Source organism: Typopeltis vanoorti, chromosome 18 (assembly GCF_054136105.1).
Source record: "Typopeltis vanoorti isolate ZY-2024b chromosome 18, IOZ_Tvanoo_1.0, whole genome shotgun sequence".
NCBI classification, from domain to species: domain Eukaryota; kingdom Metazoa; phylum Arthropoda; class Arachnida; order Uropygi; family Thelyphonidae; genus Typopeltis; species Typopeltis vanoorti.
The window spans coordinates 64,534,805-64,557,878 of NC_143566.1; the positions used below are offsets into that span (position 1 = coordinate 64,534,805).

The following is a 23,074-nucleotide window of genomic DNA, read 5'->3' on the forward strand; positions in this document are numbered from 1 at the left end:
AGTCTGTAAGAGAGTGGTCATCAATAAAATGAACTGCTCCCTTCTGTATCAAGAAAAAGTCTTAGGTGCACTACACCAAATATGACGGCAGTATTCCAGAGTTGGATGGATTTGAGATTTGTAAGCAACTGGCCAGAAGAAAGAGAGAGAAGTAACATCTTGAGTAAAAAAAAACAAAAAACAGTATGCGTTCTGCTTTTATTCTTAGACTGACAATTACTAGGTGTAGGATTCAGTCCAAGAGGAGAGATCTGGTCTTGTTTGTTATGTTGAGCATTATCAAAAGTATGTGGAGAAGGACTAAGTTCTTTGTTGCAAGAAAACAGGCAGAATTGATGTAAAGATCAATGTTTAGGATACCTATCATAGATGATCTTGAAGCTTGAGATGTTTTGAGTCCTGCACTGCTTATTGTATGAGTAGGATGAGTGGAGAGTGTTGCCATCAGTAAAACTGAATAGGGTTTGAGGTCAGTGAGATCTTATATATGTTCATCTTTTTTTTTTTTTTGACTGACTGAAACCGAGAAAATAGATAAGTTAATTTAATGGAGCACACAACATGTTTCATCGAAAATGACTACTTCAGGTGTAGTAACACTTAAAGCAAATTAAAAAACATAAAAAATCATAAAAACACTGTGCTATTATAATAACAGACTTGTGATTTGAAGTTAAGTTTGAATTGTCGTTATAGTCCATTTTGTAGTTCTATTATTGTGCAAATGCAAGAGTATGAGATCACGTGTATGCCAGTACCTAATGCCAAAACTATGCAAGTCAGGTAGACTATAACTAAAATTGCTGTTGATATGAGACAAGTCTATTTTTTTGACAGTCAGTCAGAAAAAGATGAACATATCCAATCACCGAGTCAATGTAACTACTGATTTTATATATATATATATATATATATATATATATATATATAATTAGGGAGTTGGTGAAATAATAGAGCCATGAGGAATGCCAGCATTAACAGGAAAATCTGAAGTGAGAACATCTTACACCATTAGATGTAGTGAAGGACATGAGAGAAAACTGGTAATCCAACAAAGGAGGTGAGAAAACAGACTGTAAGATGGTAATTTTCTGAGAAGCCCATGATGCCAGATCCTATAAAATTGCCTCAGAAATTATCAAGTATAATAGCACAGGTTTCTCCAAACTTTTCCATGGCATGTGCCCTGAAGTGGGTGATGTAGACCAGGAGATTTGTTTTCAGTCTTGATTATTAAAATCCATATTGTTGATCATTGATTAGTGAGAATTCTTCAGATACCAAAGAAGTTGACTGTTGATTACCTTTTCCACTACTTTGGATAATGCTGAGATGAGAACAACAGGCAGATACTTATCACTTTTTTTTTTTTTTTTTAGTATTGCTTGCATATACACTTATTTCCATGCTGTAGGGTCAATGTCAGCTGAGTATGATATAGTGCTGGTAATTAGTTTACGGAATTAACAACGCATATAAAGTATATTAATTAAAGGTAACTTTAACGAATAACTTCTATATTTCGGCAACGTCACGTTACCATCTTCAGGAACATAAAGATATGGTATGTGCACGCAGGCACTAACAAAAGCAAATGAAGAAGAAAGCAAGAAACTAATATTGTTCCTAAAGTCCTAATGGTACCCTCTGCCGGGCTAATTTGGTTGTCTTGGCAGTTGGGCTGAAGTTCTCATAATGTAAGACTCTCAAATTTGGGGTAGTTTCATGCACCCAAATTTGTTGAGGTTAGGAACGTTTTTTAGAGCTGCTGATGATTCCTTGAATAATCTTTCGTATTTAAACTTGCTGCGGTGTATTATTTTTGATTTCTTCCAACGAAGTCTATGGTGGGTGTCTGCCAGCCCAGAGCAGCTGTACTGGTGAAACCGGATGTAGTCTTTGTGTTCTGAAATCCTGATATTTGCTGTTCTGCCTGTTTGGCCAAAGTAGGACAATTTGCAGCTGCAAGGGACCTGGTATACACCAGGTAGGTCTAGGGGAAGTGGTTGGTCTTTGGTAGAGCAGATAAGGGATGCCAACTTTTTATATGGTCTGTAACAAGAAGTAAGGTCATATTTTTTGAGGATATTGGTTATTTTCTCAGAGGTGCCCTGGATGTAGGGGATGGTGATAGATTTGGTGTAATCTTTATTGTGGAGGAGGGGGTTGTGGTTTACTGGTTTTAGTATTTTTTGGATTTTTTTGGGGTTATAGCCATTGGCTAAGAAAGTGTTGAGAATGTGGTTTAGTTCAGTAGTTAGGGCCTTGTCATCTGAGCAGATTAATTTTGCCCTGTTATATAGTGTTTTTATAATCCCATATTGTTGTGTGTGGGGGGGGGGGGATTGCTGATAAATGTATCTGCCAGTATGGGTGGGTTTTCTGTAAACAGAGAAAACCAAAGATCCATCAAGCTGGTGAGTGATTAAAGTGTCTAGGAAGGGGAGGGTGTCGTTTTCCTCTTTTTCTAAGGTGAACTGGAATCTGGGGTGTTGGTTGTTTAAGTGTGTTAGGAAGGAGTGGAGTGTGTCTGAGCCATGTGGCCAAATAGCGAACACATCATCCACATAACGAAGCCAAATAGTGGGTTTTTGTGGGGCGGAGTTTAAGGCTTTCTCTTCAAAGGTCTCCATAAAGAAATTGGCCAAGGGTGGGGAAAGTGGTGAACCCATGGCTGTCCCTCTATCTGTTTGTAGAACTTTTCTTGCCAAACGAAATAGCCTGAGTTCATTGTGAACTAAAATAGGACTGAGATATCAGGAGGAAACTTGGCTTGGATGAGCTCTAGGGTTTCTTTGAGTGGGACATTAGTGAATAGGGAGGAGACGTCAAAACTGACCATTATGTCAGAATGTTGGAGTGAGAGGTTTTCTATACTGGCTTTAAAGTGGGCTGAGTTTTTTATGTGTGATGGTGTGTTGCCAGTATAGTGTGTGAGCGTTTTGGCTAAATGTTTGGCTAATTTATATGTGGGGGAATCAATGCCATCCATTATGGGACGTAATGGCACATTTTGTTTATGTATTTTTGGGAGTCCATGTAATCGGGAGGGGGGGGGGTCTTGAGTTATAAGGTTTTAGTTTGTTAGTCACTTCTGCAGGCCAAGAAGAAGTGACTTTCTTAAGGAGTCTGTGGAGAGTTCTAACCTGAAAGTTGGTAGGATTATATTCAATACGGAGGTAAGTAGTATGGTCTCGTACTAAAGCATTAAGCTTATCTTTGTAGTCCTTTTGATTGAGCACCACAGTGGCGTTTCCCTTATCCACTTTGGTGATTACTATTTTTTTGTTATTCTTCATTTCTTGTAGGGCTGCATATTCGTCTTTGGATAAGTTGGTTTTTGGAGGTTTGGCTTTAGTGAGAACACCGACTACATCCAGTCTGACGTTGTTGACGATATGGTTAGGAAAGTTGCGAATCCCACATTCTATTTGGATCATGATTTCCTCGGCAGGTATTCTTTTAGGAGCTAGGGCGAAATTGTGACCACGTGCAATTGCAGTGAGTGATTCAGGCTTTAAAACTACCGACGAGAGGTTGACTAAAGTGTTGAGTGGTGGCTTTGGTAAGGAAGTAGAATTCTTTATCAGGTTTTTGTATTTTTTCAAGTGCCGACTTCGTATTTTTCCGAATTCTTTTCTTGCCGATGCACATGAAACGTCATAAAGTATCATCCAAAGATCATGGCCAAGTGTATTCGAAAGCTCTTCCTCTATCGACTGTAAGGTTTTGTTTTTGTCGGCAAGGAGAACACGCGTCACGGTAATTTGTTCTCTTAATAGGACGAAGCTAGTGCGATTATAAATGTGCAGAGCTTTCTGTGAAGTAAAACGGTGCTTCAATTTAACACAATTAGGGATTACCTTGTTATCCCGATAGCGTTTTAGGAAAGTCAGATGATTTAGTTGTCTCGATATCTTCAACCTCATTTTGCCATATTGATGGGCCTTTCGTGCGATGGAATCTCCATGGATGATCATAATTCTAGTAGCAAGGCTTATACGTTGGTCATGCATAACTGGTAATTAGTTTACGGAATTAATGATGCATATAAAGTATATTAATTAAAGGTAACTTTAATGAATAACTTCTATATTTCGGCAATGTCATGTTGCCATCTTCAGGAACATAAAGATATGGTTTGTGCACGCAGGCACTAACAAAAGCAAATGAGGAAGAACCAGTACAGCCGCTCTGGGCTGGCAGACCATGCCTTAGATACCCACCATAGAATTTGTTGGAAGAAATCAAAAATAATACACCGTAGCAAGTTTAAATACGAAAGATTATTCAAGGAATCATCAGCAGCTCTAAAAAACGTTCCTAACCTCAACAAGTTTGGGTGCATGAAACTACCCCAAATTTGGGAGACTTACATTATGAGAACTTCAGCCCAACTGCCAAGAGAACCAAATTAGCCTGCCAGAGGGCACCATTAGGACTTTAGGAACAATATTAGTTTCTTGCTTTCTTCCTCATTTGCTTTTGTTAGTGCCTGCGTGCCCATACCATATCTTTATGTTCCTGAAGATGGCAACGTGACGTTGCTGAAATATAGAAGTTATTCATTAAAGTTACCTTTAATTAATATACTTTATATGCATTGTTAATTCCATAAACTAATTACCAGTTATGTATGACCAACATATAAGCCTTGCTACTAGAATTATGATATACTGCATAGAGTGCACACATCATGGTAGTCAATCTCCTAGGATAGGAGATGGCACATGAATGGGAATTATTTTTTAATGTTCCCTGTTAAATTAAATTATTTATTATTATTATTATTTGACACCTCCAGAGAGCCCAAGGGCTCATCGAGGGAGGAGTACCTACTCTACAACTCTGTCTCCACCATTCAATCACCAACTGACCACAACTACACCAATGGCATCTACTACAGACAACCATAAACATCCATGCCATGCCTGGATTGGAACCCACAGCCTTTTGGCTGGAGAGCAGATACGGCATCCACTCAGTCAACCAGGCCGGCAGTTTAATTAACAATTTTATTACATTGAAATGGATCAAATGTAGAAATAATCTTAAAAAACAAAACTTGACCAGCAAACTTATGAGAACAGTCAGAATCACTCTGACTTGTAATACTTAAATATGAACTCTATCCAGCAGCCCAATTATTTGCCTTTTATTAATACACTGATTAAGTTTCACTTGTAGTTGTAGCTGTTAGTTCTCATCAGGCTTCAAATTCTCCAAGTTCAAAAAATTTAAAAGTACTAAGCTAAAATGAAGACAACAGCTATAGGACAACAATGTCAGAAAGATTAATTTATCACAAGTGAACTTTTTGTAGGTGCATAATACTATATTAACCACCTTACCAGCCATTAAAGATCAAATACGCATCCTCAAAAGCTTCGTATCCATCATGAATTTCAATGTAATATCAATGTTATTACAATTTTAATATGCACTTCACATTCATCGAAATGTGGCGGTAGCTTGGTTAAAGTATAGAGATAAAAAGCAGAATTTTTTCATAAAAATAGAGAATATTATAAATCTATTCATAATATCATAAATCTATCCCATAGCCAACAATATTTATAATTTGGCTATAAATATAGAAAAGTTTTTTCTATATTTCTACGATTCATTTGTTCATTTGTAAAAAAAAATAAAAAATAAAAATAAAAATTTAAAAAAAAAAAATATATATATATATATATATATATATATATATTATATTTTTTGTGTAACATAATTGCTTTGCAGTTGAATAAGGGTTCTTGCCATTTTAAGGTTTCTTCCGAGTGTTTGATAAGAACCAACAGCTGCCAGGTCAGTGAAACCATAACCAAAAACATTAATAAAAAGTGAATATACAGACTTGGACAGTGCTGCCTCCAATGCCGATGATTGCGTTATTGTAATCTCTCTGTTCAATTTTCGAAACTTTCAAAGTTTCTGTGTGAATTTGACTATGAAATTAGAATCATTCTCTTTTTTCTTTTTTTTTTTTCAGTTAGGTAAAGTATTATTAGAGATTTTTTTTTTTTTAATCTTTCTTCATTCTTCAGTTTGGAATATTTGGCCAAAGCATACTGAATTAAATTCTTTAAACAAATGTTTTGTAATATACACACACACACATATTAAAATTTTGTATTGCTTTTTAATTAATGTAATTTTTGTCTTAAAACATTTGTTTCTAAAATTTAATTCAGTATTCTTCAGCCAAATCATGGTTCAGTGCATCCCTAGTTGCGACCTGCTAAACTGATTTCATGGCCCACTCACTGGTCACAACCCATATTTCGAAAAACATTGTTCGGTAAAGCCCAGATATCAGAGCATTGCTCTGATATTTGAAGAGGTATTAGAAAATGGTCTCTAAAAATCTGAGGTGCTGATCAAAAGAGAGCAGGTGGACTAATTAACAAATCCTTTCTTATGGATTCTCTTAGTATTAGAGAATGCTTTTATGCTTTTTCTGATAATATTTCCACAGATAGTATTCTTCTAAGCTTCTATTTATAATTTTATGATTTTCCTTGAAAGATGTGAACACTTGACCTGTAGTAACCGCCAGTTTACAATCCAGCTTTAGTCACCACGCTGAGTAATCATCCTGTTCATTTATTCTTGATGCTATCTGTGGAACAACATGAATAGAATAGTTTCTTTCTTTTAAATGAATGAATGGAATAGTTTTATCCTATTTTTCTAATTCTTTTTACTTATAGCATTAGTGGACTATAGGATCTCAGCTTTTCATGAGTGAGATTGCTGTATAAATTATAAAATTTTCATTTGCTAGAATCACCTTTGTTTTATTCTGCATGTAGTTATTTATTGTCATGGTTGTATGTAATATCCTATGACATTTTTGATGATGATATTGACATTGTTTTTTTTTTTTTTTAATACACCTGGTCATCTACTTATGACCTATGCGACTTACGACCTTCCGCACTTATGACCACAAAAAAAAAAATTAATGAATAAATTAATAATAAACCAGGCAGCTGTGCATACAATAATTATGGGATACGATAGTTATCCTACGATGACCTGCGCAATATAACTATCTCTCACATACACTCAGTCGCTTTCAAGCATCTGTTGTGTGTGATGTATTAATTAAAATTCTACTGAAATACTACCCATAAAATGTCTAGTAAAAGGAAAATGCCTTCATCTACAGATATGCCAGCTAAGAAGTCAAGGAAAACTATTGATTTAGAGTGTAAAATGAAAGTTAGCCAGAAGTATGAAGGCGGAAAGAAAGTGAATAAGATAGCACGTGACTTGAAGTTGTCACATTCCATGGTATCGACGATGCTTAAGGACAAAGAAAGAATTCGGAAAGCTGTGAAAGGTTCCGCACCTATGAAGTCTACAATTTTAACCAAACAACGACAGGGACCCATCCATGAAATGGAGAAATTGTTGTTTATGTGGATGGAAGATTTAATACAGAAAAATTCACCCATGAGCCTTTGCACAGTGCAAGCGAAGGCTAGAAGTCTGTTTCAGAGTTTAAAATCATGCTCCGGAGATGATTATGCAGAAGATTTTCAGGCTAGTACTGGATGGTTTAAGCGTTTTAAAAAAAGATTTGCTTTGTATAATGTACATGTCCCAGGAGAAGCAGGAAGTGCAGATGAAGCCCAAAAATTTGTTGATAGTTTCGACTCTTTAATCAAAGAAGAAGGAACAAATATTTAATGTAGATGAAACTGGCTTGCAATGGAAATGCATGCCTAATCGTACGTACATACACCAAGAAGCAAAAAGGATGCCAGGATTCAAAGCTTTTAAGGAAGCACATCAATAAGCACATACTGCCCGTTTACTACCGTTCAAACTTTAAAAGCTTGGATGACTCAGACACTGTTCGAAGACTGGTTCATGAACTGCTTCATTCTCCAGGCTCGTGAATATTGTGCGGAGAGAGGTATCCCTTTCAAGATTGTATTGATTATGGACAATGCCCCTGGCCACCTTCCTCATCTGGATGACATTCTTCAACATGATGTTAGAGTGGTTTTTATGCCACCTAACACAACTGCTCTCATTCAACCCATGGATCAGGGTGCTATTTCAGCATTCAAGGCTCACTACCTTAGAACGACATTCGCACAATCCATTGAAGTGATAGATACTGATGCTGATTTATCTTTGCGAGACTTTTGGAAGCAGTACAACATTTTTCAGTGTATCAAGAATATTTCGACCACATGGGAATGTGTAACAAAGAATTGTATGTTGGGAATTTGGGAAAAGTGTCTGAAATGTTATGCGAATACATTTGAAAGATTTGAAAAAGGAGAGGAGCTGGAAGTGATTACAGGAAAAATAGTTAAACTTGCAAAAAATCTTAAATTAGAATGTGAAATAGAAGATGTAGAGGAATTGCTAGATTGTGAAATAAAAGAACTTTCGGATGAAGAGTTGATTGAATTGGAAGCACAGAGAGTGTCAGAAGAAAAAGCAAGAGAGAAAGAAGAGGAGCCAGAAAAGAAATTCGCTGCAAAGAATTTATCAGATTCTTTTTCACAACTGAATAAAGCTCTTGCCAGTTTCGAAGCAATGAACCCTAATGTCGAACGATTCACAAAGGTTGAACGTATCATTCAAGATGCTGCATGTTGTTATCGTGAGATATATGAAGAAAAAAAGAAACAAACTGTTCAAACAAAGCTCAGCATGTTCCTCATCAAGAGAACATCTCCTTCCTTAACCCAAGAACATGACCCTGACGATCCACAACCCAGCACAAGCAAAGATTTAAAATTGATTTTGTAAATTTCATTTGTATTAATTTTTTACATTAATTTTAGATTGTATTTTTGTTTTTACAGTACAGTATGTACAGTATTATTTTTCACATTATTTACAATATACATAATTATAAATTTAAAAGATTATAAAAATAAATTATAAGGATGATAAAAAGATTAGAAAGGTTAAAGAATACTATTAATAAATATATGGCCGACATGCGACCAGATGGACTTACGAGCTGTCAGCCAGAATGGAAGTCGGCCGTAAGTTGACGACCAAGTGTGTGTGTGTGTGTGTGTACATATTTTCAAAATTCATTTTTACTCGGTTGGAATATTATAAAAAAGCTTTAATGACTGTTACCGAGAGATAAAAAGATGACAAGATATATTTAAAAAAGATACTACTAGTTTACTAGTTTCGTTACATGAATATTCTCAGGTATCACAATCAAAGAAGTATATAAAAAATTACAGAGACTTAAAATTGTAATAACAGAACAAGTATAAAAAGTCAGTAGCGTGTTTGAAAAAATGCAAGTATGAGTTCCAAACAAACGAATACTATGCGCTGTCGCGAGTGCACCAGTACTGAACAGAAGCAACATGTGCATCAGAGAGATTGTAACTCAGGCTGTTGTTGATATGAGAGGAATCTAGAGAAATTTCCTAGATTCAACAATCTTTCTTTTGAGTTCATCGTAGCACACATGGATGTTAGAAGTTTCAGTCCAGTTTACAATGTGCTGGCGGCCTTCGTCTGAGTTAGCTGAAAAGAGAACGTGGCTAAAGAGAGCACTAGCTCTAGTCCTGTTATAGGAGATATCCCTATGGTGTTCATCCAAACATAGAAGGATGGATTTAGCAGTCTGTTGATAGTATGGCTTTCCACAATCACACAAAATCTTGTACACTCCTGGAAACTGAGTAGGAAGATGTTTCTGTTTATGTTTGCTAAGTAATGAACGAAGTTTTGGAAGCATAGTGAAGCACGTTTTGAAGTTAAATTTCTTGAGAATCTTGGCCAGTTTTGGTGAAAGAGAGCTGATGTAAGGCAAGGAGATGAAGGCTCTTGGGGAAGAGGAATCTTCAGAAGTAGTTGAGTGCCTGGGGGAAAGAAATTTGTCAATTTTCTTTGGCAAGAAACCATTGTTAATAAACGAATTTTGAAAATATCTACTTTCCTAATGACGAGAAATTAAATTCACTGGTCAAAGAATATCAGAAGAATCTCAGAGCGATTGGATTATACATCAACAGACTTGTATTTCTAAAAAGATGCAAGTGTAATTCTATTATTCCACGCTTCCTTAATTTTAAAGAATCGATTAAAACTGCTAGAGCTGAAAGAATTTATAGGAGAGCAAAACTAGATCTTTTATTGGAACGCATTTGTGATACCAAACGTTGTCTTGCTGCTTATTTTTCTAAGAAGACCTATCACGAAACACGTTTTTCTCATTCTCTAGACAGTTCATCTTGGAACCATTTAAAAGAAATTAGCACTCTTAAAGCTTCTAAAATACAGAATTTAAATAAAATAAAACTCATTAGAAAATATGATTCTCTTAAATATAATCAGGATAGCAAAACTTCCCATTTTGACTCTACCTATCTAAAAAAAGTTGTCATCAATAAGTCTTCCCATCAATTATCTTTGACAGAAGAAAGCATACTTGCTAAAGGTCTCAACTTTGTCACTGCTCCTACATCCATCCCTAGAGAACATCTCTTAACAAAGATAGAAAAGGCAGCTTCTTTATTACCAAACAAAGAAGCTAACCTCCTCCGTATGGAAGCAATTTTCTCTATAAATAAAGCTAGACCTCCACCTAACAACATTTCTTACTCTGAAAGGAAAGCTATCAAGTCCTTGAAAGATAATAGTAACATAGTTATCCTTCCGGCAGACAAAGGGAATGCAACTGTCATCTTAAACTAGTCTGATTACCATAATAAAATCTTGGAACTTTTAAATAGTGATACCTACTCAGAAATTGCTAATGACCCTACGATGGAACTACACAATAGAACTAATAATTTATTAAAAACCACCTTAGAGTTACAAAGAAACATTAGGCTTTCTCTTAGGTCTCTTCATCCCTTGATACCTCGACTGTATGGTCTCCCCAAGATTCACAAAAATAACTGCCCACTCAGACCTATAGTTGAGGGCATACACTCTCCCACTTATAATCTCTCCAAATATCTAGCGAGTTTTCTAAGAAATCTTTCTGGAATTTCCTCTTCACATATTAAAAACTCTGCAGATTTTGTTTCTAAAATCAAGGACATCAAACTTAAAAAAACAGATTTAATGGCCAGTTTTGATATTGTTTCTCTCTTTACAAATGTACCTGCTCAAGAAGTCCTCGATCTTCTCAAGAACAAATTATCAAAAAAACTCTTTGCTCTTCTCTCCCATTGCATAAAGTCAGGATACTTCAAATATGATAACAAGATCTACTTACAAAACTCAGGTCTGGCTATGGGCAGCCCACTCTCTCCGATTCTTGTTGATATATTTCTTAACGATTTTGAAGAAAAAGCTATTAACTCCTTTCACTTTAAACCAAAAGTCTGGTACCGCTATATTGATGATATTTTCCTCATCTGGGAAGACGGTGTCAATAACCTCTATTTATTTTTAGACCACCTAAACAAGTGTCATGAAAAAATCTCTTTCACCTTCGAACTGGAATCAGATGACTGCCTCCCTTTTTAGACCTCAAACTTACCAGATGTGCTGAGATCATTAAAATCTCAATTTTTAGAAAGCCTACTCATACTGACAGATACCTTCATGCTTCCTCCCATCACTATCCCCCACAAAAATGTGGTATTATTTTCACTTTAGCTCACCGAGACAAATCATTACTTACAGAAGAAACAGAAATTGAAAATGAACTCCGTTTTCTTAAAAAAACGTTTATTAACAATGGTTTCTCTCCAAAGAAAATTGACAAATTTCTTTCCCCCAGGCACTCAACTACTTCTGAAGATCCCTCTTCCCCAAGAGCCTTCATCTCCTTGCCTTACATCAGCTCGCTTTCACCAAAACTGGCCAAGATTCTCAAGAAATTTAACTTCAAAACGTGCTTCACTACGCTTTCAAAACTTTGTTCATTACTTAGCAAACATAAACAGAAACCTCTTCCTACTCAGTTTCCAGGAGTGTACAAGATTTTGTGTGATTGTGGAAAGCCATACTATCAACAGACTGCTAAATCCATCCTTCTACGTTTGGATGAACACCGTAGAGATATCTCCTATAACAGGACTAGAGCTAGCGCTCTCTCTAGCCACGTTCTCTTTTCAGCTAACTCTGACGAAGGCTGCCAGCACATTATAAACTGGACTGAAACTTCTAACATCCATGTGTGCTATGATGAACTCGAAAGAAAGATTGTTGAATCTAGGGAAATTTCTCTAGATTCCTCTCATATCAACAACAGCCTGAGTTACAATCTCTCTGACGCACACGTTGCTTCTGTTCAGTACTGGCGCACTTGTGACAGTGTGTAGTATTCGTTTGTTTGGAACTCATACTTGCATTTTTTCAAACACGCTACTGTCTTTTTATACTTGTTCTGTTATTACAATTTTAAGTCTCTGTAATTTTTTATATACTTCTTTGATTGTGATACCTGAGGATGTTCATGTAACGAAACTAGTAAACTAGTAGTATCTTTTTTAAATATATCTTGTCATCTTTTTATCTCTCGGTAACAGTCATTAAAGCTTTTATATATATATATATATATATATATATATATATATGTATATGAGGGTGGTCTGAAAAGTTCTCGGCCTAACAATAAAAAAACAAATTTATAATTTTAAAATTATTTTTATTTTTCAACATAATCTCCCTTAAGGCTAATACATTTATTCCAGTGATGCTCCAGTGGCATTGTCCCATCCCTGTAGTGGTTCTCAGTAAGATCTGCAAAATACCCCTCTACTGCTGCAATCATCTCTTGATTTGAAGAAAAATGCTGACCAGCGAGGAAGAGTTTTAGTTTTGGGAAGAGATAGAAGTCAGAGGGAGCCAAATCTGGGGAATAGAGTGGATGTTCCAACAATTCATAGTGCAGATCCCTTAATTTTCCCATTGCCAAAACACCTTTATGGACAGGTGCATTGTCCTGATGAAAGATGATTTTTTTTTCTTCTACAAACCGGTTTTTTATTATTATTATTACCTGACACCTCCAGGGAGTCCAAAGACTCATCGAGGGAGGTCACCTATTTTACAACTCTGTCTCCAACTACAACGAACTGCAATCACACCAATGCCATCTACCGCCCACCACCAGTATTTTCACAGACAATCACAAATATCCATGCCTATGGCAGGATTCAAACCTGCAACCTTTTGGCTGGAGAGCAGATACGCTAACCACTCGGCCAACCAGGCTGGCACGAATTTTTTCACCAATGTTTTCATCTAGTCTGGTTAAAAGATCAGAATAATATTCCCCGGTTATTGTTTTACCCTTTTCAAGATAATTAATAAACAAAATTCCTTTAGCATCCCAAAACACCAATGCCATGGCCTTTCCCTCTGATGGAACTGACTTTGTCTTCTTTAGCACTGAACAACTGGCTTCTGTCCATTGTTGTTTGACTGCTGTTTGAATTCTGGTGTGTAATGGTGAATCCAATTCTCATCCATAGTAATAAATCAATGCACAAAATCAGTTTTCTTCTTGTTAGAACGCTCCAATCACTATTCAGAGATTTTCATGCGAGTGCATTTTTGATCTGCTGTGAGCAAGCGTGGCACCCACCTTGTGCTAAGCTTTTTCATTTGCAATTCTTCATGCAAAATATATCCTACACATCCTTTTGAAATACCTATAGTCTCAGCAATTTCACACGCTTTGACTCTTTGGTCATCGAATACCATATCGTGCACTTGATCAATGATTTCTGGTGTTGTTACAAATTTTGGACATCCTTCATGTGGATCATCTTCAAAGCTGGTACAGACACTTTTAAACTTGGTAGCCCATTTCTTAATTGTTGAAAATGAAGGAGAAGAGTGCCTATAAACTTTTATGAACTTTGAATGAATTTCTTTTGGCATTAAACCAGTTGGAGCTGGTGAAAATTTTAAGTGGGGGTGCTGCATATACAAAATAAGAAAAATAATTCATTTTTTTTCCTGATGAGTAACCAATTTATTAATAAGTAAATTTGCATATTAAAAATTGCATTATTAAAAATATTTCGCCCTTACTATGAACACACACTCACACACCAATAATAAAAATTTCATACACAGAACTAATGTGCACAAGCATACAATTTATCTGTAGCGACACTGCTCAATGAGCAGTGTTGGTTTTGACATTCCAACACTGCATTAGATCGCAGTACATTTGTTTTGTGTAACGATAATTGAGAAAATATAATTCTTTTCATATTTTCAAACTCAGTTATAATTTGGCCTTGTATCTATAATAAATAAATAATTGTTATTTTAACAGAATAAAATAAGAATTACCAAAAATATTTCACCCTCACCACGAACACATCCCGATAATAAAAGTTTCATATCTCACAGAAATAACATGTGCACGCATACAATTTATCGGTAGTGACACTGCTCAATGAGCAGTGTCAGATTCACTTGTTACATGGTGACAAGGGCAAATGAACATCAGCGAGTCTAGTCGGAACTGACCGAATGTGATAATTCCGATACTGCGTTAGATTGCAGTGCATTTGTTTCATAATCTAAAGCGTTAATCAAACAATTCCAATTATTAACTATTCAATCAATGTCGAAACATAAGCCGTAACCTTTAACATGCTGTATTGCATGTATCTAATTTTGTAAGCATTTATTTAAATTAAGGGCATATTTAATCCCACATTGCTTCAAAGCCGAATAAGAAACTCTAAGATAGAAATCAAAGAATTTCATGCCGAATATAGCAAACTATAAAATTCGGCGAGTCCAAGCGTAAGCAAACACCTGGTGGTACAGTAACGGGCAACTCGCAATAAAGGTGGATAAAGCTACGATCACGATTCTTAGTATTAGCCCTAATGTAAAACACATCCCCTAGGAGATGTATGTTGTTTTACATTAAGGAAGACAGGTCACTACCCAAACTGGTTTCAACCTTTATTGAGGTCTCATCAGTGAGTAGGTACAAATAATACCAAGATTGTAGTGGTATTGGTATTATTTGGTCTATCTACTCACTAATGAGACCTCAATAAAGGTTGAAACCGGTCTGGGTAGTGACCTGTCTCCCTTAATGTAAAACAACATACATTTCTTAGGGGATGTGTTTTACATTAGGGCTAATACTAAGAATAGTGATCATAGCTTTATCCACCTTTACTGCGAGTTGCCTGGTATTGTACCACCAGATGTTTGCTTACGCTTGGACTTTTATAGTTTGCTATATTCAGCATGAAACTCTTTGATTTCTATCTTAGAGTTTCTTATTCAGCTTTGAAGCAATGTGGGATTAAATATCCCCTTAATTTAAATAATTTTTACATCGCCGAAGTGAAGCCTTTTGGCTCTTTATTTCATTAATTTATTTGTGCACCTTTTTGACAACTCATAATGTAAAGTATTGAAGCTATTATCACTACATACTTGGTATTATTTGGTCTACCTACTCACTGATGAGACCTTAATAAAGGTTGAAACCAGTCTGGATAGTGACCTGTCTCCCTTAAGGTAAAACAACATATCTCCTGGGGGATGTGTTTTAGATTAGGGTTAATACTAAGAATAGTGATCGCGTTAGGGCTAATACTAAGAATAGTAAATAATTTTTACCTCACCGAAGTGAAACCTTTTGGCTCTTTATTTCTTTAATTTATTTGTGCACCTTTTCCACAACTCGTACTGTAAATTATTAAAGCTATTATTTGGTCTACCTACTCACTGATCAGATCTCAATAAAGGTTGAAGCCAGTCTGGGTAGTGTCCTGTCTCCCTTAATGTAAAACAACATACATCTCCTAGGGGATGTGTTTTACATTAGGGCCAATACAAAGAATAGTGATTGTAGCCTTATCCACCTTTACTGCGAGTTCCCCAGTATTGTACCACCAGGTGTTCGCTTATGCTTGGACTCGCCAAACTTTTATAGTTTGCCATATTCGGCATTAAACTCTTTGATTTCTATCTTAGAGTTTCTTATTCAGCTTTGAAGCAATGTGGGATTAAATATCCCCTTAATTTAAATAATTTTTACATCGCCGAGTGAAGCCTTTTGACTCTTTATTTCATTAATTTATAAACACAAACAAAATTTAATTTTTTCTTTTTTTTTTCCTTGGGGTGCTGCAGTGTCACAGTGCTTTATGTACAAGCCGTCACTGCGTTAAACCTTCTTTTACAAAGAATTTTATAACCATATGATACTCAATTTTATCCATTTCAAGGGAATACAGACAACACTTTTGCTTCAGACAGCTGTATAAAACAATCTACTTGATAGAATGACTTGCAATTTAACATGGATGCTTATGACAGATGTACCAACTTAGAAAAAAAAAAATCTTGCTGATAGTGTTGCCATTTATGGCTGAGGCCAAGAACTTTTCAGACCATTCTCATATATATATATATATATATATATATATATATATATATATATATCAATCGTCCATGTGGAGAAACTGCAGACTAGATGAAAGTGCACAACATAGAGTATCAGTTAAAATTATTTCTACTCTAGCTCCATACATCAATGTCTTTCCAACTGAGAAGCTTGCTGGAGTCACTGGGTCATGTGATGGCAACTTGAGAGACCCGAATGCTAGTGGAAAATTTCTAGGTTGTTTTCCAAAGATAAATTGATCCATATAGCACATGCAGTTTACAAGCGTAGCATGTGCAATCTCTGGTCTATTTGATTAGCATAAAAATTGTGAATTGTTATCCCCCCCCATTCCTCCACTTTGCTAATGTTCAGGAAAGCTTTGTCAACTTAAGTAGGGTAATAAGACTATAGAGAGGTATGAATAGATGTACTCTATGTGATTCAGTTGCAGAACTAATAAAATGAAATATTTACAGTAGTCAATTAAACTTATAAATGTTCTCATTTAGGAATTTTGAAGTTGGATATTTCTCCATGTCCTGAGGAACCAAAATATTGTTTGACACCAGAGTTAATTCGATTGCATCCATATCCAGATGAAAAGGGTCGTCCAACTAAGGAAATACTGGAATTTCCTTCTAAAGAGGTGTTTGTACCTAACTATGTTTATAGAAATCTATTATATGTATATCCTAAAGATGTCAACTTTGCAAACCGTCCAGGATCTGCACGTAATATTAGTTGTAAAGTTCAATTTATGGTTGGAGAAGAAGAGCAGAATTCCATACCTGTAAGTGAAATTCATTTTTTTTAAATTCCAACATGTCTTTTTTTTTTTTTTTTTTTTCAGTTATCATTTAGAACAGCATTTTTGAAATTGGTCATGTTTTGGAGTCGTCTCTCAAATATAGTTTGTAGATAGTGGTAGCTGATCAGAGGAAGCATGGAAAACTTCATGTTCTGATACATAAAATCAGAAAAAATATTCTTATTATTAATTATCTATGGAAATTAAATTATCTTTCCTACCTACCTATCCTCTTTATGTTCTATGACACATAAAGTCAGGATCCATCACCTTATTTTTTTGAACAAATTCTATCTCTTAGATCATGGCAGCCATCCCTCTCTCTTTTTCTGTCATTGCTCAAGTTAATTTTACACCTTTCTCTTTTCCTTTATCTCCTTCCAGAAGCCATCTCAAAACTATCCACGATCTCCCCCTGTTCATTATCAGTATATGAACAATCCACTTTTCTGCATCTTTTAATTTTACTGACATGTTTTTTTATGCCTTACCTGTTTATATAACAACATTTGTTATAGAGTATGGCCAAAATTTTAAAAATTATTTTATGCAAATAATTTGTTTGAAAACTGTTTAGCTTCCTGTGTCTTTGTCAGGTTCCATGTTTATGATCCATATACTGACTCACTATAGCAAATTTGTAAGGACCACAAGAACCGTTTGTTATAACAATGCTTTTGCTACAGTAAGAATGAACTGTAATACAAGTGCATTCACGTTACTATTGAAGATCCTTATTTTAGCTTTATTATGATTTGCATGATTTCCAAATAGTATTATTTGGTCCTCTGAAAACAGTATTTGCTTTTGTCAGTCTTTATGTTATATTTATGTTATATAAAATCAACTTCTAAATCTCTGTTGTTGGTCTTTATATATATTTTATTTATTTATTTTTTTTCATCGGTCATTCAATTTAAGAACTTTTGTTTTATTCATAATTTATTAAGCCGAAGTTTTTTAGTGCTCTTATATAATGCTGCTGATTTTGATTTTATATCTATGTTTTGATAATATTCAGACTACTACTGGTTGACTCTCCTCACTGTAGCAAATACCACTATAACAAACTTTTCAAAGATCTCAGCCAAAGCTCCCATAAGACATTGATATGCTAAAAGAAAATTCACTTAGCAAATCAGCTGCTGTAGTCAACTGTCCAAGTGTATTTATTTAGAAGAATTAAATAAAATGAAAATTACTTAATGGATACAGAAAATCTTTGATAATTATCATCCCTTTTCCAGATTGCAATCTGATGTTAAAAGGATCAGCATACCCTACCTTAAAGGAACATCTGAACAAATAGCAAGGATCCTTTGCATATATAATTTGTATACTACCTTCAAACCAGCCCAGAAATTATCATCTTTCTTACCACCTATCAAAGATACATTCTTGCCTCTATCTTTGCCTGGTGTTTATCAGATACTCTGTTCCTGTCATTGTTGTTACTTTGGACAGACTGGCTATTTTGCTACTATTAGAATCGAAGAACATCAAGATTATATAAGATTTTGCTTCTCATGCCATCAACACTAGACATAGAGTTCACTGGAACCATCCCCAGATGCTACACTACAGTAGGTTCAAATTTTAATTGTCTAATTTTTTTTTTTAAATTGTTTAAAATTTTTTTTTAAAAGAACTAAAAACAAAATCAATAGAAGAAAAACTAAACAATTATAAACAAAAATGGATTGAACATATAAACCGAATGGCCAACACCCGATATCCTAAACAAATACTAAAATATAAGCCAGTTGGAAAGAGAAGGCAGGGTAGACCTCAAAAAAGGATAATGAGACTGGAACAGACCAATATGGTCTATACCCATAATTATCATTATGATGATGATTATTATTATTAAAAAGTATAAAAATATAAAAAGTATTATTAAATTATTAGTAAGACCTCAAGTGAGATTTTGTAAAATTATGCATTCATCATAGAGAGGAAGTGCCTTCCATTTGCTGAGTATACAAAGATACTATAACTTGGTTGCTTTTTTTTTAATTAATGACTAAAACTCATCAGATTATTAGTTTATCAGTCATAAATCTCTTTTCTATCCATGGTATATTGCTTTTTCATGTAAAATATACTAGCAGTAAAGTAAACTCTTTCTTTCACCTTTATAGGAATTTTATTATTATTATTCTGACCACCATGGAAGCAGACACTCATTGTGGAAGATACATACTATCACACACAGTGCTTATCCAACCATGCCTTTTTTATTCAGTGCACCTACATTTACAATTACACACTCAGGCAATGCATTCTACTCACCAACCAATCTCCATGCAAAGGACTTGCTCCTTACTTCCTCTGCTCCTTATACAGTTTCCAGAGATGACCTCTTGTTATATTCCCCCCCCCCCCTTTCCCATTTTATGAAAAATTTCTTCCATGTCAGCCTGGTAACAATTCCTGACTAACTTATATGTCTCAGTCATATCCCCCCCCCCCTTCCTCCTATTCACGAGGCTTTACAATTTAGATCCTATCAATGTCTTCATTTTCCTCATTCCAAAGATCACTGACCACTTTTGTGAATCTTCTCTGGACCCTTTCTAACATATCCTTGTCACCTTGAAAACAAAGTGACCAAATCTGTGCACAATAATCCATTTAAAGCCTGATCAAGGCTGTACACAATGAAATCATAACCTCTTCATTTCTGCATGTCAGGGTCCTCAGCATCATTACCATTATCTGATCTGATGACTTCACAACTTGTGCAATGTGACCCCTGAATTTCGGGTCTTTGTCCACTACCCCTGCCAGATCACTGATCTCCTCTCTTCCTTTAAAGTTTCCCCACCATGTCTATACTTTGCATCCCATCGTCATCATCATCAATTTCCTGATACCCGTAACCCAAACACCACCATGGGGTGTTCAGGATACTATGACAGTACTACATGATTAAGTTGACATTATTATTAATCTCTTATCAACAATTTTCCTCCAAAGTCTTTTACTTGTGAGCACTCCAATATTGTCATATCTAACATTTCATGCTTCTAAGGCACTTCTGACTGAATCAATCCACCTAGACCAGGGCTTGGCAACCTTTTTAAGTGCACATGCCAAAATCACCAAATCTTTGATGCAAAATTTTCTCATGTGCCAACCGAAATTTTGGGAACATATTATTATTTGGTGTGTTTTAAGTATTGGGAGAACCTTTTCAAATAATCAAAAATCACACTAGAGAGTAAATCAAAGAATATTGTAAGAGTGATTATTGTAAGTCCAAATGCATGTAAAAATTAGTGATGGAATTTCCTTCTATCCTGTTGATAGTGTGAATATTTTTTATTTGCCTTTAAGTGTAATTCTAGCTGCTATATACAGCCACACAATTTCAGGATGCAATTTTTAACATCAGCAAAATAGTAAAAAATAATTCTGAATTTTTTTATTTTTTATAAAGACGTAAGTTTTTTCAAGTTTTTCCATTATATTACAGTGCACAATCTCATTCTCATTTTACTTGACTAAAGCACAATAAAAGAAAATATTATTTTACCTACATAATATATTAAACAGAAGTTAATCTTTACCATTTTTTAGTAGAAAGCATCAAATGAAAACTAGAGAAAGAAAAATAAGGGATGTTTTATTTATTTGGCATCAATGAGACTTCTGTTACTGCATCAGTGATGACAGATAATTTATATCAGGTTTATATTTTGTAACCTTTAGAGATATGCATGTGCTACTAGTTTCATGTGTAAGGCTACTCCTATTACGAGACTTAACAAAGTTCATCACCGAGAACAATGATTTACAAGAATATGTAGATGCAAAAATGGATAGTAATGCTGTTTCAAGGTTTTTTTTTTTAAATATGCAAAAGTTTCTGGAAAAGTTTCAATCAACTGCATTTCAAAGTCATCCATATTTATCCATGAAAACATCTGTTTTCATCCATTTTATAGTGTCTGGAAACTTAATGAATTTTGCAGTCTCTTCTAATTCTCTGAACTTAACAAATCTTAGAGAGAACTGCTCAACAGTTGACACAATGATGTTTAAAAATAGCCTTTGAAGACATTGGTGGTCTGTTTTGTCAGACTTTTGAAGATAACTGATGCATTTGTTTAGGTTTGGAAAATATCTAAATCTCTCACTGTCTACATCCCTCTTAAAAATTCCAAGTATCTTTTCAGATGCCTTTATGTCATCAAACATAACATCAAGAGTCTTACCAGAGCCCTGTAGTTTAAGGTTCAAGTCATTTAAATGTTTGCAAAATTCTTCAAAAAATATCAGTTTACAAATGCACATGATGTCATACATTTCTTTATAAGACATTTTTTGATTAGTCAAAAAGAGATTTATCTCATCCAGGCATTCAACAGATCGTTTCAGAACAAGACCTTGACTAAGATAATGAACATTGTTGTACATTATTAGTCCTTTGTACACTGAATCCACCTCATTCAATAGATTCTTAAATTGTCTTTTATTCAAAGCATGTGCAGAAATGTAATTAACAACCTTGATTACTGTTTGCATCACTTCTTGAAATTCCTTTAGGCCAGCTTTTGCACATAAAGTCTCCTCATGTGTGATGCAATGAACACCTATCAATAGATGACCAGCATGTTTTGTAAGCAGATTTACAAATCCTGCTTCCTTATCAACCATGCTAGTTGCACCATCTGTTGTGATGGATACCACTTTTGAAATATCAATTTGCCGAATAGATAATTCATTCATAACTGCTTTACATATTTCAACTTCAGTGGTATGCTCAAGTAGTGTTACAAGGTTATTCATCTCTTCACATACTTCGTCAACCCCTACAAAAGCGAGCAAAGATTGCTAGCCTAGTTAATTGTTCTGCTGTATTCTTTTCCAACTTAAGTATTCTATCCTTATCTGTCTTTCTACTCACAGACAAATCTTTAATGCACTTAATAATTTTTACCTTTTCTGAAAGATTGTCAAAAAGGAAAAGAGCGCATTCTAGCCATGCTTCTTTTATATACTCCCCATCATTGAGTGGTTTTCCATGTTGGACAATAACTTTTGAAACCGCAAAACTAGCAGCAACTAAGTTGGAAGTAGGCCTGCCTGAAATAAATTTCTTGAAAGTATCGGATTTTTGTTTTTTGTCTTGCTCAGTTCATGAGAAAATAATTCTCTTGTTCTTGCTCACTTTTATTGCTTAAGTTCTTATGAACAGTTTCGAAATGCCTCTTTACAGAAGAAGTCCTACAAACAACTGATTCAGAACGTAAAATGCATAATGCTTTATTACCTTTCTTAATCATACCAAATTTTTCAGTCCAGTATTCTTTAAATTCTCTAATATCCACTTCACCTGATTGTCTATGTTTCTTTGCTTGTGGTTGTGACATTCTGTACAATCTGTAAAGGGCAGGAAGCAAATAAATAAATATATATATATATATATATACATGCATATATATATATACATGCATAGCATGATATAAGTGTGAATAGAATAAAGGAGGAAGAAAGAAAGGAAGTCATGAAGGGAATAAAGCAAAAGGAAAAAAGTAAATCACAACTGAATGACCAAAGTTACACAACTACAAGATACACAGTTAAAATAATTGCTTTCTTCATACAACTTCCAACTTTAATGAAAATTGAATCATAGGGTGTAAAAATGTGGACAGAGATGTATGAACACTGACAAAAATTGTAACTTGAACTCAGAAAATCTCATCATAATCACTCTCTGCATACACCTACCAAGTTTAAGCAAACCAAAAATTAGTACAATTATAATCCTACCTACACACATGTAAATGAAAGAAAAGGATACCCATGCCATCTAATCACATGCAAGTAATACTTCATAATCCTGAATACTGAGATAATACATTTCACTTAGCTTTACCAATAACTTATGTTTATGGCAGTGTAAAGAAAATTTG

General features: G+C 34.8%; 1 protein-coding gene across 1 annotated transcript in view; it reads left to right on the forward strand.

Annotated features, from left to right (window-relative positions):
• Zir (dedicator of cytokinesis) overlaps positions 1–23,074 on the forward strand; it is a 667,641-nt gene that overhangs the window by 162,108 nt on the left and 482,459 nt on the right. The window contains exon 14 of the mRNA XM_090407837.1: positions 16,852–17,132. Coding sequence (XP_090263963.1) covers positions 16,852–17,132 — 281 coding nt within the window. The remainder of the gene's footprint in view (positions 1–16,851; positions 17,133–23,074) is intronic.